At 32.5% G+C, this 18,246-nt stretch overlaps 1 protein-coding gene across 2 annotated transcripts; it reads left to right on the top strand.

Moving 5' to 3' along the window:
* The first annotated feature begins 2,291 nt into the window (after positions 1-2,291).
* Positions 2,292-17,539, top strand: LOC106126476 (ferlin misfire). 2 transcript variants are annotated; one of them, XM_013324164.1, is made up of 32 exons: positions 2,292-2,496; positions 2,866-3,006; positions 3,336-3,480; positions 3,669-3,822; positions 4,030-4,189; positions 4,348-4,534; positions 4,786-4,976; positions 5,233-5,374; positions 6,129-6,155; positions 6,237-6,409; positions 7,134-7,364; positions 7,951-8,121; positions 8,198-8,350; positions 8,617-8,799; positions 9,505-9,618; positions 10,023-10,154; positions 11,225-11,374; positions 11,598-11,737; positions 11,929-12,278; positions 12,363-12,616; positions 12,868-12,912; positions 13,216-13,430; positions 13,845-14,036; positions 14,247-14,417; positions 14,622-14,767; positions 15,132-15,265; positions 15,430-15,611; positions 15,745-15,865; positions 16,173-16,293; positions 16,699-16,871; positions 16,992-17,086; positions 17,350-17,539. In XM_013324164.1, exons 1-32 carry the CDS (start codon positions 2,377-2,379, stop codon positions 17,522-17,524), a joined length of 5,088 nt encoding a protein of 1,695 aa, XP_013179618.1. In that variant the 5' UTR covers positions 2,292-2,376; the 3' UTR covers positions 17,525-17,539. The 2 variants fall into 2 exon arrangements, with proteins under 2 accessions (XP_013179618.1, XP_013179617.1); XM_013324163.1 differs by having other exon boundaries at positions 15,111-15,265.
* Positions 17,540-18,246: the final 707 nt, after the last annotated feature.

The following is an 18,246-nucleotide window of genomic DNA, read 5'->3' as shown; positions in this document are numbered from 1 at the left end:
GTCTATAGTCGTATTTGATACTTCAAACTTTGTACCTTAGCTGGATGTAGGTATACTTATTAATACGTAGTATTATTTTACGTTTCTTTGATTTAAAATAAAATGTGCCAAGATATAATAAAAGATAAATAAAACCATAACATTTTATTGATTCCTAATTCCTCCACATAAAAATATTTGTATGTACACGAACTTTTTTTGGGACTACTAAGTCTCTTATATTTAAATAATCAACTATAATGTATTCTTGTAAACGGCTACGTTCAATCAAATTTTTGTTACGTAATGTGTTTATTGAGTACTTTTTAAATTACTTCGTGTTTGTAAATACCACTTAATATTATCACAACATACTCAACATTTATATGTATTTAGTATATATGTAGAAAACAACCTTCGTAATACTCGTATATAAATGAAATCAATAAAATATATTAACTAAAAAAAAAATTGTTTTATTTCAATTATTCCAAGCCAATTAATTTTAATAGAAATAAGCATTTCATTTTTAACAAGCACTCATAACAGATTACGAAAGAATATTCCTTCGTTAAATATCGAAAACAAGATCGTGTATTCATTTATGTTTCAAATTACATTTTGTTATTCTTAGTAATACCAAAATAGGCTTCAAGTGAATTGACCTACAAAGGAACACAAACGAGACGAAAGTCCTAATTCTTTCTCGACACAAAAGAGCTTAGAGTGCGCCTACTAGAATAAACTGAAGCAATTTGCTCCACTCAATGGCTACTAAAAATGTATATTTTATTTATATGTATAACAAAAGTTACCCAAAAAAACAGAGTCGAGTAATAGCAGGTAATTACAGTTGTGTGATTTACTCCATGTCTATGAATTTGTATATAACTTTCTTACATCATACCAGAAAAGATAGTCGGCAGAATGTTATTATTTCATACCGCGTAGATACCTCATTAAAATATTGATATGCCATTATAAATCTAGTTGAAATATGTTAACAAGATGACGTGGTCCGCGATTTTCGGTAACATTCGATACGGACCCGTCTATAAATCTTTGACGTATACATGTATCTCCTTAATCCCGGAATCGGCCCATTTTTAGTTCTATAGTTATTTTAATGAGGGACAAAACGCCCTGTTGAAAGACGTCCCGTTCAACGATTTAGGTTCGAGATAAATATACAAAATATAATGTCACACACAAAGAATGACATCAGAGTTCAACCATGGAAAACTCTTCTAACTATGTAGGCTACAACTATGTTCTTCCATAATAAAAAAAAAAATTTAATAATTGTGTTTATAGACGTTAGCTCATCGATATTTTATTTTTCATTAATTGACTCCTTTTACAAATAATATATTTTTCGCTAATAAGTAGAATAAACATAAGTATCCACATTATATGTACCTTTAAAAAGTCTAGTTATTTTATAAGCTATCTACTTCTATAAAAGCTTACTGTGAAATGACTAAAGACGAGTCGTATTACATTTACTTACATCCTTCTGTATAAATTAAACACATATTTTAATTAATATTTAAATTTGTGACGTGACATTTATGTTCTCTAAAATCTAATTAATAATTCACATAATGTTTTATGAAGGAAAAATAGCGATTGTTAATTGTTACAGTAAAAAAGATAAAAATATTTCTATTAAAGAAACTTAGTCGCTAGCTCGTTATTCCTGCCCGTTAAGACAGCGACTTGCATCCTCTCTCAAAGGTCAAGTATTTGCAATTTAGCGATAAAATGCTGCCTGCCTTCTAGGCATTATGCTACACATAACTCTATCTATTTTAGTTCATCTTTCTATGTTTTTTCCAAAGCTATTGTAATCCTAGTTATGAAAATTACAACTGCTATGACATTACAATGTAACGTTATACGAATAGATATTATTATTTCGTGTTTTGAATAACTAACAGTATTATATACATTTTTTACTAACTACGACTTTAAAAAGGTATGTTCAAATTAGTTGACTAACGTTTAAAAGAAACAATCAAAAAACAAACTTATTGTTAAGTATAATGAACTGATATACTGAAATGAAGCTACGTGATCCTTATTATTGTTTTATGAATGTGAAATTGTACAAGATTTTACATATTTAAAAACATCGAGAGAAATGTTTCATTATTCATAATTGGCTCATTAACGTCAATAAATAGTTATATTTAAACCTATTTGTTGACATATTTTTGATGATTTAATTAATCATAAATAAGAAGAAAAAAGCGCATATGCTAAATACGAAATGTCAAAACTTTTATTGTCATTCATCGCAATCAAGCAGCGTCCGGATGACGTAAAAGAAACCCGCACCGACTGATTTATTAACACAGAGCCGTGCACGGTTTCGTCGCACAGATTCATTATAAAATGTACAAAAGCATGCGTTCCAAGTCACCTGAGAAGAGTTGCTTGCAAAAACTCGCCGTCCATCCAACATACAGAACCGAGACCGACTACAATCCGGAAGCGACGCCGCAGTATTTTCAGGTTATGTACACGGAGTCTTATAAATTATTTATTTAAGGCCCTTATTGGTAAGAGCGCGAGTTTGTTTTTGCTGGAAATACAATGGACGCCTGACGTGGAGCCGACCGATGAGGCACCGATGTAAATTGCCGCCTTTGCGGTTTTAATTGAATCTTTTTATGTCACATTTTACGTCTTTAATATATGTCAGGGTACTGGTATAGTGAGTTATGAAATTATTTAAACAACGGGCTTCACTGATTTCCCGTTTCGTAATACAGATTTTTTATCAAATTTGCTTATTATTACTATTACACCACTTATACTTTAACTACGACGAATATTGGTTGTGTTCTTCAATAAATAGTAGATTAAACACTGCTTAAACAGGTGTCAGTGAATGTTCTAGAAGCGAAAAAGCTAGCATGGCACAATCCTCAGTCAGCAAATTCCTACGTTATTATTGTTCTCAACAAGAAGAAACATCGAACCAGCATAAGAAAGAACATGACGGAACCTTCCTATAGAGAAGTAATTTTTTTTGTTATTAGAGAAAAAAAAATAGTCTATGATATAATTGATTGGTACATTTTTTTTCTCTATTTCTATTTAACATTAAATTACCTACTTCTTTAAAGTGTGTCATAGAGGTATATAATAAAACTGATACTCGAAGTTATCCGTACATTGTGAGACAGGAGAGTTATGTAAAATCCTTTTATTGACTATAAGACGCAATTTGATTGTGTAACCCGAATAGAACCCGGTTCAGGAGTTGGCGTCGACATCAAGAATTTCCCCTTAATCCTGACGTGCCAAATCTAGTGCCGATTACTATTGTTGTATTTTAAAATGCTTAGAGCTTCGTGTTCGAGATGTATACGAGTATTGAAGAAATACGACTGATGTGTTTGTGGCTGGCGGTCATGGAGCCACGTTGTTGTGCACCGCCGAGACTCCTTGGCGAAGCTAGTGTCGACCTAGGTTCCATCTGGTTGCAGACACGTATGTATTTTTAATGACCAAAAATGTAACTTTTTAGTTTCTTCTCAATTATTGCCAACAATCCTATTTGCAATTTTTTTTTCAAATCTGTTTAACGGAATTTTATAATTCTCTCTCAGTTATAAAATTTCTCACCTATTTGTGAACTTCAATATAAGGGCTTCGTTAAGGGTTTATTTTGAATGCAGATCACCAAGTATTTCATAAGTGGGCGCAGTTGTGTTCACCGCGGGATCCTGCCGCTGGACCAGTGGGTTTTTTGAAAGTTGACATATCTATCATTTATAGAGGCGAATTACAATTACTACCAGTAATAGCATCTAATGTTGAAGACAGGGAAGAGTAAGTAAATAAAAGAAGGTTACCACCCTTGAAAAATGTATAATAACTTGGTACTTAACCTTTTGTAATCGTACTTCCTGGTAATAAAAAGGAAAACAAAAGAATGTGTACGCGCACTCAGATTTACTGACCGAAAATTAATTAACACAAAATATAAACTAGAGTGATGAAATGCAACGTGATGATAAAAAAAATCGTAATTTCCAGAAGTCTCCTTCTACCCATTGGGTCCGAACAACAGCGAGCCAATTTTCTCATAACCATATACAGCGCTTTCGGCTTACCGAACGGAACTCATTGCCATGGCGACAAGCGATATGGGAAACCACCGTCAACATTCGTCAAAGTTGCCTTTTGCGGTCTTGTGGTATGTTTTGTCCGTTATTACACCCATATAGAGTATTCTTTTTTTAACGAATAGCACTTTCCTTAGTCGTATAAAAAAAACTTTTAGTGGTAGCTTTAATCCATATAACACGGAAAGGGGATATTTCAATTATAATACTTTTATTCGTAACAATATAGGCTAAGACGGCCATTCAGCAGAGAAGCACTCAGCCGATGTACTGTGAACAAATATCAATGGTCGAGTTGTTTCCTAACATGAATCAACTTATACGCTTCGAAGTGTGCGCGGCGGACGGCTGTTTTAATAAAGTACTTGCAAGCACTTATTTGAAGCTCGGCCAAATATCTCATGACGGCGAAAACGGTTAGAATTTGTTATTCACATCAATTATTTACCTACATATTTGTATTAAATATGCAAAAGTTTCATCACAAGCTACATTATGTAAATTTTACATTTAATTCATCTTCTTTCAAAACAGTCATATACATATGTGGATCGATTAGAGGTGTGTCGAAAATCGCAATTATAATTAAAGAATATAATATATTGATAGGCAGAAAACTCTACGTAATGGTAAATAAAATATCCGTATTTTATTGCGTATTCCGTAGGTTTCCTTCCAACATTTGGTCCATCTCTTCTGCATATGTACGGAAGCGCTTGCTCTAATACTGTAGGGGTCACGTCTGAAGACGGGCCATTCCATCGCGGCGCTTTACTCGTATCTCTCAAGACTATTGTACCGTACTACAAGCAGCATCTTAGAGCTACAAGCGTTGAGCCAGTTGGACATATACGACCGGTAATATTTTATTTGTATATCTTTTTAAGAATCCAAACTAAAGGACTGCATAAAAACATCTTTTTTTATAATGTTTCTTTGATTTTATTTAATTAATATATCTAATTTGAGTTTTAGACAATTTCTTGTTAAAAAAATGAATAACAATCACTTATGGATCAAGAAGGTTTAGTCTACCCAAATATAGTCATGTGCGAGTAGTAAAAGTAATTAGATTAATAACTTTTCCGATCTTTTATCCAAAATTATGAAATAGGATAACCACTGGATATCTGGAGATTATTGTGTCTTCTGTCCACTTCTGGAGATATCAATGGTCGATAATGACTTAGTGCCGAAGACTTGTGGCGTTGCAATATCTATGGGCGAAGTTTATTGTGAACAAAGAGCTGATGAAGGTAACAAAATATTTTACGAAACACAACAATATCGGTTTATGTTTCATTCATAGCCTAGAGATACGAATGTCTAGCTATTTAACATGCTATTGTTTTCTCGTGAGTCTGGGAATTGCTTTTCATTCAATATCAAACAGCTGACGTTCGGACTATCTGCACAAATAATAAACTGAATTTAACAAATAAATGATGCTCTATTTTAATTTACTCAGTTATTTATATCAAATGAAAGTACAGTTTTAAACAAAACTAGTAGTTGTTATTATAAACGGTTATGGTATAGTTACCAGAAAAAAAAGCTGGTAATATAGAATACATATAATATTTGGAATATGTTAAACTGTTTTCTTATAAATTTAAAATATTTAGGTTCGTTTTTTTTTTTAAATACCATCAGTAGTGTCAACAGATAAAGCTATATTTTTTTCTGGTGATTATAAAATAATCATGTACATTTCGGTGATAATTTAAAAACATAAAAACAAAAACACGCTATTGGTAGTTGTGGGAATTTGACATGACAACTTTTTATAATGGTGACTTGCAGAAGCTTTGGAGCTTTTAAGCTAATTAAGTCAAATTACTTGTTTATGTATGTACTTTAATAAAGCTAAAGTTGAAAATATTTATACAGATATTATAATATACATTAGTATTGATGACGATTTGTACATCTTGTATTTAGAATGTTGAAAGATTTTCATATGAAATTTAAGAAAACTAGAGAGTATGTCAATGCTGATTTTTTTTTCAGAATTTTTAACACTGACGGAGGAAATAAGTAAGTATTCTCTATATAAATGTTTTATTTAAACATAAAATGTTAATAAAGAGTAAAATTTGTAAATTATATTTAACGTAGAACACAGAAAGCTCTATTACACTGGATATCTTGATGTGACGAAGAGTTCAACAGTGTACGGCCACGTGGAGTTTCCCAACGCGTTCCCTGTATTACAACTGGCGACGAGATTGCCGGACTTCAGATTCAGAATGTTCAGAAACAATATGATCAATTGTATTGTACAGCATATCGTGAGTAATCAAAACTAATGCATTAACAGAAATTCATCTCTAAATCTATGGCCTTCTGGGTCAGAAACGGACTTCCATCGGTAATAAACATCGTGGTAATTTTGTACAGTTGGATGTTTAAATAGTTTCTCCTACGACTTCCATTAACTAAATAAACTCTATTCAAGTTTAAACTTTCAAAAACATATTACTAGGATCATCATATGTTTCGCTCTGACAAACGCTGAGTCAAGCATTGTGATCCCTTGGGAAATTAATTATTGGTGGCATCATTGCCCCACCACCCTTATTTCCGCTTCTAAATATACAAATATTTATGTTTTACTTCTTTGAAGGGTAAATTATTGCACTTGTAAAATGTACACATCATGTAATTATAAGTACAAACAATGTGCAGGTTATTTTATTTTATTAGCAGCCGCATTTAAAGTGTTTATCTCTGATGTTAAAGTCGTTTAGCTTTATTTTATGAAATTTGATTTTCATTGGAAATATTTGATGATAAATTTAAAATGTCCTTAGACAAAGTACTTATTACCTACGATATAGCTATTCGAAAAATCAACAATAAGTTTCACGAATTCATGTCTACGCAGTTAGACACTTCTAGACGGTTCTACTAACAATAACGATATTATTATAAAATATAGCTTTGTCTACATGGAAGTTTTTTCACCATTAAATATTAAGCTGCAGTATTTCGCAATAAAAGAAATTTTACCAGGAAGCAACAACAAGAGATATAGGGGAACGTCTCGAGAGTTGTGACTACACCAGTCCAATGGATCTATTGGATCAACTGAGCAAAGTAATAGATGATACAGCGACTGGTATTGTCAAATTCTTGGAGTTTATCCAGTATCCATCATTCTCGAAAAACTTCTCCGAAAGCGCCTTACGTCATTGCGGAACCGAACTTGATATGAAACAGAACGATTTGCAAAAAGAGGAAATGGTAAGAGAATATTCACAATTACATCGAATTAAATTAATAAATTATATAACTGAAATCGATCGACGACTAACTGGTCATTTTATTAAATATTTAGATGATTATCAGTTTCGTTTAATAATAAATACCTAAGGTAAGATATTAGTTTAGATGATACAAATATGGAGAGCTGGATCTTTATTTATTATACGAATAAATAGACTTATGCTTCTAGTAAAGGAGAAACACTCACCAATGTCTTAATCAAGCGAATCCTCGAAGCGAAATATATTAATTACATCATTCCTGTTCACTTCACTTTGCTACTGACGGTATCTCATTTCCTTATCGAGTATTGATTTACACGTCGAGTTTCCTGATTCCCCTGAGGAATGCCTACGAGTATTGAGCAAATATTAGACTATATCGAATAATATTATAGTTATATAGAATTATTTTGTTTAGCTAAGGAAGGGAAATGGAATAAATATTATATATGTGTATGACGTCCCTGCAGTCAGTCAGAAGTATTTTGTCGACTAATTTGACAAATCGGACATAAATTTAACTATTATTTATTTATTAAACTAAAGTATTAATTTTCTTTAAGATTAAAATTCATAAAAATTTAATGAAAAGAAAAGAAAGTGCATCCGAAATAACTTTACATTCGATGGATAAATTACCAAAAGATAGTTTCATTGGAACTAAAAAACTTGTTAAAATATTGTTAACAGAGACAAAAACATTAGGGCAAAGTATGAAAAATCTCATATGCAAGGTAAGATAAAAAAAATGCAAGCTTTAAGCGGCGTCCGTCTCTTTTGGACTCATTATTACTATTTTCCATTTGGCAGACCACTGAAGGATGGCCAGATCTTGTAATTTGGTTATTAAACGGTGGGAATAGGGTAGGTTTTGCAAAAATACCTCCTGCAGACATTATCTACTCGCCGATACCAGAGCAAAGTGGGAAAAATTGCGGTAAAATACAAACAATTTATTTAAAGGTAAAAATATATATATTTCATGAAAACATTGAGATACGTGTACTCATTATTTAGTGTTTTATTACAAATTCATTATATGAGAGTGGGCAGACAAAGGCTAATGTTGACAATACAAATTGTTTCGTAAATAAATATTTGACTAACAATTGTGAGGTAGATTTTGATATTAGGAATAATAATTTTATTATATTTCATTACGATATAATTATTATATTATATTGCTTAAATTAACCAGTTGTTTTAACTTGTATCTCATTTTTTTTAAGCCTTTAAAATGTCCAAGACATATAAATACATTGCCAAGCAGTTGCTATTGTATCGCGGCTAAGTTGGAGTTGATTACATGGATGGGTACATTTCGGGACAAGTCTTCGTTTGATAACTTCATGCCACAAGGTTACAAAGTCAGAGTTAAAGATCATGATATGTGCGTACGAGCGTCGACTATGGTAAGCTCCTATTGACAAATAACATTTCTAGGGGATTTTAGATACCATGAGCCACGAGATAGTCAACATAAATTAACTGTCTCATTTAATAACTAATCATTTCATCATCATCAGCTCACTATACGTCCCCACCGAGGGGCTCGGAGCCAACCCTAAGTTAGAAGTGATTAGGCCATAGTCAACCACGCTGGCCTAGTGCGGGTTGGTTGACTTCACACATATCTTTGTATTTCTTCTCATATGTGTGCAGGTTTCATCACGATATTTTCCTTCACCGTGAGAACGTCGGATAAATGTACATATGTAAATCGGAAATCGAAAAACATATTGGAACATGACGGGATTCGCGCCCGGGACCTGCAGATTGCAAGTCAAGTGCTTAACTTCTGTGCCAACGACGCTCCTTCACTAATCATTTATATTCCGTCAATCAAAAAATTCTAGGTGTAGATAAAAATAACAATACAGGAACACAAGAGCTGTTTTTAGCAGTTATGCAGTTTTTAACTGGTCGACGTAGACCAACTGCGCTTGTTAGGGCAACTGTAAACTTTGTTTCGTGTAATGGTGAACGCCGACCTAAAGCTTTTGGTACCGACTACTTGAAGCAATCCGTTCCAATGGCCCTTATGCAAATTGATACTTCTATTCAATAACGTGTTGCTCAAAGAGAGTATCAGACATTTCAATAGTTTTGTATTTCAGATGGTTGAGTGTCGCGCCTTTGTGTACCGAGCTAAAATAAGCGAAGCTAACGATAGTACACCTATACACCCCTTTCTTAGAATCAACTTTATGAATTCTGTTAAGGAAACTCAAGTAGGTTTATATTGTATTTATTCTGTTAAATACGAAAATATTGATGTAGTGAATTCATAGAAATTAATTCAATTTTTTCCCTTAAATTCATTTCTTTTTTTATTATTACTACATTGAATAATTGTACGGTTACAAAGACATATGTAAGTATAATAATTTACACACCTATGTATGCTGTAATCTGTCAGTTTCGATTGGTTTGCCATATTGTCATCCCTTTCATTTTATTTAGCAAAACAGAGACAACGTCTGTTAATACAACTGTTACGGCAGTAGAGTTTCTCGGTAAGGCTCACATACGACGTTATACAGACAGGTGTATAATATGGTATATGTAAAATTTTAGCTTTACGTCTGTTTATTTTTTAAAATTAATTCTATAAGAACATTAGAGTCTTTTTAAGGTTCGAGAGAAAACTACGACACCAGTTTGGAATCAAGTGCTCAGGATACACAGGATCCAGTTTGCTAATTCGCACAGACTAAATATCAGTCCACCAACTGTTCTTGTAGAAGTGAATAATTGCGATATCGAGGTATCTATAATGTTGTGTTTTCTTTTTATTTATAAGATTGTTTTCGCTTAATTGTTACTTAGTGGGATGTTTACATATAGTTTCAAAAAGGTGGTGCTTTCATAGTAATACTAGAATTAAACAAACATCATATCTACGCTGGAATTATTCCAATATAGCAATATCTTATTTGACTTTAATCGTGAAGATTTTACTTTAAAAAAAATGTAAAACAAAAGATTGTTTATTAAGATTGAAGCTCCTAATTGAAAGGGTTGATAAAATCCGGATTTTTGTATTTTGTTAATTAGTTAACTGTAGATGTAGCCGACGGTCGTAATTTGCGTTGTTTTCAAAACATTTTAAACCTCTTCTTATATCGATCTGTTTGCCCTAATTGGGAAAAATAAGAGTTGTTTTAATAACATTGTCTAGAGTCAACCTTTTCACGTTTAAACCCGTATTACCTTTCTTCGTCTTTTAAATTTTGTTTGTTAAAGAAAAATCTGTTTATTGATACAGATTTTGTTATACACCTGAATATTTGAATATTCAGTTCTGTAACAATGTTCTAAAATAACTTTGTTTTTGAAAATAAAATTTTGCGATGGAAAAAAATTCTGATGATAGTTATCGCGATGTTAGTAGTTAGGAGGTTCGTTATGCCGAGTTATATTTTTGCTAACATTTTAGTGGTTTGTTCACACGATATATACGTTCGTCAGAATCACGATACGTGTCAATTCGTTGTTAGTATCGTTACGAGTTTTTAACCTTGTTAAAACTACGCATCGATGGCTATGATATTGTCTCGATTTATTTGTTGTCAAGCCGTCTACAGTTTTCCCTAAACCCGTCATGTACCCTTCGTTATCTACCCTGAGGGTTCTCACAATAGCCAGCAAATGGACGAGTACTCCGTTTTATTTCATTACTTACATAAGCAAAAGTTACATAGTGCTAAACATGTAGTGAAATATACACATAAATTTCCACAACTCACTTAAAAAAAACTTTGTAAGCCGCCTTACAGAAAAAAGTGCATAATCCCCGTAACATAATTTTTTTAATGATTTGAATGATAAATACAGGACAAAAACGAATTAATCGGCCGCTTCGAACTGACGCCCGTAGTTGACGACCGAGCTGATTATGAATATGCACCGAAACTTAGATGGTACAACATGGCCATTGGTGCAGAAGTCACTGGGCAAGTTCTGATGTCAGTACAAGTGCTGCAGGTAAGAGAGTTTTTGATATCAAAACTATATATTGAAAATAAAAACTACTGCATTTTATTAAATATACTATTTTAGCGCCATCTATACTTTATAAGAGCAAACGCAACGAAGACAAAATAATTCAGTAAAATTTGTTTCACTAGGCTTAGTTTCTTACTATAGATGGCGTTAATACTAATTTATATATTTCTTAAAAAATTATAAAAAAAACACTATTTCTCAGGTTCCAGAAAAATTATTAAAATCTACAACATACAGCCCTATTGAAGAAACTTTCTTTGCATCTGGAGTTCGGGACTTTGATAACGTCGACGCGATAGAACCTTTGCCAAATACTCTAATTCCAAAATATAGCACTTACAAGTACAGTATACTTAAACATTAATTATTTTTTCACTAGAGCGTTTAGCCGTGCTACTTTAGTCATGCGACTACTACTTTCGGCAATGATGAAAAAATTACAAGCAAAAGATGCGTGCGTTCAGAGTCACCTGGGTGTTGTGCTTGGTATAAAAGATAAAAGGGAGTTTATACATTGTATTTTATATTTGCAGAGTTGACATATACTGGTGGGGCCTAAGAGACGTGACGGTTACAAGAAAACCGTGCGTTGTCCTTGAAATTGAGGACTTGACACTTAAATCGGATATAATATTAGACAAGAGGAACAGTTGCAATTTCCCTAATGGCAGATGCTCACATACTTTCGAAGCACCACTAGACGACACTCATTATCCACCTCTTAACATCCGATTGTATGACAGCAGTACCTTTGGTAGAACTCTGTTCTTCGGCACTTATGTTGTTAGGAACCCAATGAAGTATTATGTAAACTGGTTACCCCAAGATGAAAGAGAGGCGTCGTTGAGGAGGGCCTCTATAATGTCTTCTAGTTTCACTGAAGGTATTTTTTGATCTACAGTTGAAATTTATTGCAAGAAATACCACTATTCTTAAACATCTGTTGCCATATAATATTTGTTTTCAGTAAGGCAATCTTTGTACATTAGAAAAAGCGGTCCGTTGATAAAAGAAAGCATCGAAACATTTAGCAACATTGCTATTCCTGTTAAGTCACACGTCAAACCGAGGAAATGGACCAGATTGTTCAGTAGACGAGAGCCAGATGAAGAAGAATATACACTTTTACCGATGTTTACTAGTAAAGAGAAGAACGCGGTAAAAGAAGTGCCATCTACGGAATATAAGGACTGGTGGATGAGATATTTGTATTCTCAACAGGTCATTCAACTATTTATCATCATTCATCATTGTCAGCCTAAACTGAATGTAGTTTCCCCCATTGGCAAGGCCTACCAGGCAATTAACTCAGTACATGAGTTTTCTTAGGTCGAGTCTAGCACTGGTTACAATACATCGGTTTCTTCCACTTTGAATAACTGTTATCATTTAAATAATCAAAATATAATTCACCTTTACAAGTTCTTGATAACTCTTAGTAATTGATGCTAATTATAACAGTTTATTTTTAGGAAGGCATCGGTGAAGATAAAGTTAATGCGGGAGATAAAATCACTGTATGTATTTACTAGTTCTTAGCATCACGTAAATATAATTATTTATGTAATTAATAAACTCATTGTTATAATTGTATACATAACCATTCAAATAAACACATACAATAGTCACTTGTGTGAATGCAAAACAATATAAAGTCGTTCATTGTGTAGCGAATTTTCAAACAAGACAAAATTTTTCTTTAGAATTTCGTATAAATTTTTGATTACCATCATATTAGTGCGGTATACAGACCATTCTTACACCACTCGCGATTGTTCTGTGACTATAAATTTAAAATATGTATTTTTGATTATGTTTAGATATACGATTCGGAGTTAGAGTTGCAATCTGGATTTTCTAAATTTAAAGACTGGTGTTCAACACTTAAACTGTATAATGGTAATAAAACTGGAATCCCAGAGAAGGATGAACAACTACACTGTGGTTATCTTAAAGCTGGTATTGCAATATACAAATGGCCACCACCTTCCACTACGGTAGCCGTTAGTCCATACGGTGTGGAGTTGAATAAAGGGTGAGTAAACGTTAAATAACAAGTAACTTAGTTGAAATCTTTCCTACAAAGAATGTTAGAATTCTATAAATTTAATGAATCACTTTATAAATCTTCAAACGATATTCAATAGAGGATCAATAATTCTGAAGTTCATGCAATAGGCGAACATAATATGCATTACCATTCATCTGTATTGTTTCTTTTCTATTTCTAGCTCTATTCACCTAAGCGTTTATTATTAATATCGTTATCTGCGTAACTTCCCTTAACGTGTTTTCTAAACCAATAACATCAGATCAGATAACAAACCCAGGGTTTAAGATTATTGGTGATAGATACAAACGTTCTCTTCCATATTAAAGTTATAGTAAAGAGGAGTTGTTGTGCAGTTCTAGAGTATTTTAATTTTTAATAAAAGATATTCTATTTCAGGTATTTTAATGATCATCCAAATAATGAACCGGCAACGTTTTTAGTGCGGGTTTATTTGGTGAAAGCGTTTAACTTGATATCAAAGGATTTCACGGGTAAAACAAACCCTTACATTGTACTGACTTACGGTAATAAGCATGTTGGAGATAGAAATGATCATATACCTAGAACATTAAATCCTATTTTCGGAAAGTATGTACCTTTAAACTATTTTATATCAACCTACACTAAAACGCTGTAAACTGTAAACAGTAATAATATTTTTAAGAAGCCCCAACAAAAAGTAGCATTTACCTCTTTTCTTGAAGGAATTTCAGTTATCATTCAGAAGAAATTTCACTGGCCACTTTAGCAATGTAGGTATTTACAAATAAAAGAAAACATTGCTTTAAATTTTTACAGAATGATTGAATTTAGTTGCTCCCTTCCCGAGGACTATCTTTTGACTGTAGCTCTCTATGATTACGATGAAAACCAATCTGATGAAATGATTGGCTCAACTCAAATCGATCTGGAAGATCGGGTCTTTACTAAACATAGAGCTCGCGTTGGGTTGTCATTGGAATATAATGTGTAAGTTAGATTTGACAGATGGCTCGTTAAACTCTAAGTGTTGTAGCCCGAATCATTTCACGGCCACTTAGTGTTTCTGGCGTTAGTAACCTTAAAATGACTGAATATGACATTAAAGAATGAAGTGTTAATTTTTTTTTTCAAATACTTATCGATCGAATTCCTTAATGATCATTGTCTCTTTAAAAATAATTCTAACTATAGAATGGGTCCAAACAAGTGGCGTGACTGCACCAAACCTTCGGCTATTCTGGAAGATTTGTGCCAAAGAAACTATATACCATCGCCGGTTTATCCTGATGCAACCACTGTTCTCGTTAACGGCGTTGAGTATAGAGACAGTGAAAAAGGTAAATATGTCGCTGTTTCCAGTATTATAAATATCTCTACGGCGTTCATTTTGAAGATATTGTGATGAACCGCACACTATGTCCTCATATGACACATGCTCTGATTTCTTAAATTTGACTGCTTTTAAAATTTGTAAGAAAGGAAAAAAGTAAATCAAAGTAAATCAAAGCAAAGGTGAAAAAGCCCAATCCACTTTTACGGAATTCTTTAGTTCCTTAATAAAACTAAAACTCTCTCTAGTTTACTCCTCCAATGTTAGATTTAGGGAGAAGATCACGGATGGCATCTTTTGATAATTGAAAACTGTGTCAAAAATTAATTATTTGAGTTTAATTGCTACAGAAAAGGTTTATGCATCACCAGTGGAACGCAAAGAGAACATCTGTCTAACACTGCTGCACAACTGGCATACTTTGCCCATTTGCGGATATCAGTTGGTCCCAGAACATGTTGAGACTAGAACTCTGTACAATACATCGAAGCCCGGTCTCGAAATGGTATGAACTCAACTAATATAAGAACAACACAAATATTAACAAAACTAATTTAGATCTTTTACATGTAATTCCTTTCAGGACGGTAAATCTCCATCTTCTAAGTCTTATCAGTAATCCATTTTTTTATGATAATTATTAACTAATGTCAAAATATATAATTTTAGGGAAAACTTCAAATGTGGATTGACATCTTTCCCTTAGATTCAAATGTGTGTGTTCCAAGTCCAATAGACATAACACCGAGAAAAATTGAGGATTTTGAATTGAGAGTTGTTATTTTAAATGTTAACGACTTAAAGTTTTATGATAATGAAAAGAAAAGGTCAACGGATATATACGTGAGAGCGTGAGTAAAATATTCTTCGTTAGATCTCTTAATTTAAAAAAATAATCAAACTGTAAAAAGCACCAAGGACATCTCGTTGTTGGCGTCGGCAGTAGAAACTCTTGTTATCTAAATTTCGATCTTTATTTCGTAGCTGGATAGGATCAGTGGAACAAGTTCAACATACAGACGTACACTCTTATTATCAAAGCGGTGTATGTAATTTCAACTGGCGCATGATTTTCAACTTTCAATATCAACACGCTGAAGGAAAGGTATAGTTTGGGGTTTTATTAGTTCACTTATTTAATATACCTCTCACGAAAATCATTCTAAGATACAAGCAGAGGTATTCCTATCTTTACATCTAAGTAGAACATAGAAGCCTTCAAGAATACAGTATCGGTATTTATTACATCGTGTATCTAATCGTGGTCAAGTCTAATTTATCGTAATAAAAATGCAACCAAACTACGCATACACAGTCGATGGTAGTTAGTATCGTCTTTTCTTAGTATATCCATTATGACTTCTTTATTATTCATTGTAAATTAAGAATGCTTTATAACCGTACATTTTTAGTTAGTTATAAAGGAAAAAGGACCGTTCAATGAGGTGGAGGAGCGTATACCACCCGTGTTGATTGTACACGTACTGGATGGTGAAATGACGACATCCGATGATTTTTTGGGCAATGAATTGGGTAAGTTATATTCTAACATAAGATCGAATATAATATTGTCGCCACAAGATTTTTAGACATAGTTAATTACAATCCTTTGCCGCAAATGACGTGCTTTCGTTACAAAGTTCTGGGTCTGAATGAATAGTGAGGGGACGTAAACGTCGATATTTTAGTAAGGCCAGGGCATAGTGGGTGTTGTGCCAGTAAACCGGCACATTGTTGGATGTTCTTCCTAACATGATATAGATATAATGTCTCTATAAACGTCTTCATATTGTCTTGATATTATAAAATTTGTAGGAAAAAAAACATCCTCGAATATCCTTATTATTAAGTATTTGTATTTTAAAACTGTAATAGTGATGAGTTGACTTTGAATAGCAATAAGAGTAGTTTATATGTTAATGACATGGGCAAATTTAGGTTCCCTTCACTTGAATTTGAATTGCATGCCACGTGGAGTAAATCTTGCACAATTGTGCACTTTGGATACGATGGACAAAGGCAAGAAGATTAGCCTCTTTTCTCTGCGCACATTACGCGCATGGTGGCCTTTGAAACTTATTGACAGAAATACTGGAAACGATAAGCCTGCTGTAAGTAAGAGTATTCTTTTCACTCTTTATTAAAATTTATTAACCGACTGAGAAGAAGTTTTATACCTATAATATACCATATTAATTTATTCAGGCTTTGTAATAGATATTGTTTTATAGGGGTCCATTGAATTGGAGTTGACGCTTTTGCCCAAAGAAACGGCGATATTAATGCCTCTCGGAATTGGAAGGTCTTGCTCATTTGTCCCCACAATGTAAGCATAAATAACTCAGCAGCCTTAATTCATTAATTTTAATATTAGATAGCCCAGGTTTAAAAAGTAGTTTACGGATTAATTTATTTTACAATTTAAAGTCGAAAAAAGTATAACAGCTGTATGTTTTCGTTACAAATTGAAAAATATTCACAGATAATTTTCGTAATGGCCGCCAAACTTTTATCCCCTATGTTTTTTGTTTAGGAGTTTGATTGAAATGATATTTTGATGATTATTACATTTTTAATATTTTTTAACAGATGCGCAGCGAAAAAGACAAGGTTCTCGCTGATTTGTAAAAATCATAGTCCTAAAAAAAAACGTCCAAGCTGCTGTTGGATTCTTGTGTTATTAATGTTCTTAGGACTAATTTCAATTGTCTCACTTTGTTTCATTAATTTACCAGAAATAATTTACGATATATTTGATTACTGATAAAGTATGTAAAATTGGGGTCCTTCAGTAAAAATATATCATCACTGATTCTGATCGGTGAACAAATTCGATACAAATATAATTTCTATGTTATTTATTTATAAGAAAAGTGAACACTCTTCAATTCCTTTACTTCACTTTCTAATTGATTCTTGTTATCTATATGTGTAATAACCCTAATCGTTAAACTGTCCTCCTAATACTATTGACAAGGCTGTACGGGACATTGTTTAAATATGTAAGTGAATCTTAACGTGGATTTTCACTGCTTCAACGCTTGTCCAAATATATATTGCCAACGTTCACATCTTTTAAATAATCGCTTACAATTTTTGTACAGATTATTCGGTATTCTAAATTCACTGTTGTTAAAAATATGAAACTATTCTTTATTACTGTTGTCGTGAATGTTATTTTTATTACTGTTCTATATTGGTAAAGCTCTGATTTTGTTACCATTTTAGTTATTTTTAACATTTACATGAAATTAATTCGATAATGAAAAATATAGGTGATTAAGTAGGTTTTTTGTTTAAAAAACATATTTTATAGATATTTATAATTTATTAGTCGTATTGAGATAGATGTTTTATAATTTTTAGCTTTTATTATAATTTTAAATATAATTGTAATAAATAAAATAATTATATTTTTATTTCAAATCCCGCATCTATTTTGAAAATTAGGAAGAAAATTACTTCTGTTTTAAATTTCACATGTCT

This window comes from Papilio xuthus, unplaced genomic scaffold, assembly GCF_000836235.2.
Source record: "Papilio xuthus unplaced genomic scaffold, Pxut_1.1 DF825017.1, whole genome shotgun sequence".
NCBI lineage: Eukaryota > Metazoa > Arthropoda > Insecta > Lepidoptera > Papilionidae > Papilio > Papilio xuthus.
The sequence above is the reverse complement of the archived record's forward strand: the minus strand, read 5'-3'. Positions and strand labels throughout refer to the sequence as shown.

Bases quoted from the DNA above. Each gene is read 5' to 3' on its own strand.
- LOC106126476 (XM_013324163.1), top strand. From the start codon at position 2,377: ATGTACAAAAGCATGCGTTCCAAGTCACCTGAGAAGAGTTGCTTGCAA. The intron at 12,279-12,362 runs GTATTTTTTGAT...ATTTGTTTTCAG, and splicing joins GTCTTCTAGTTTCACTGAAG to TAAGGCAATCTTTGTACATT. The intron at 15,612-15,744 runs GTGAGTAAAATA...TTTATTTCGTAG, and splicing joins ACGGATATATACGTGAGAGC to CTGGATAGGATCAGTGGAAC.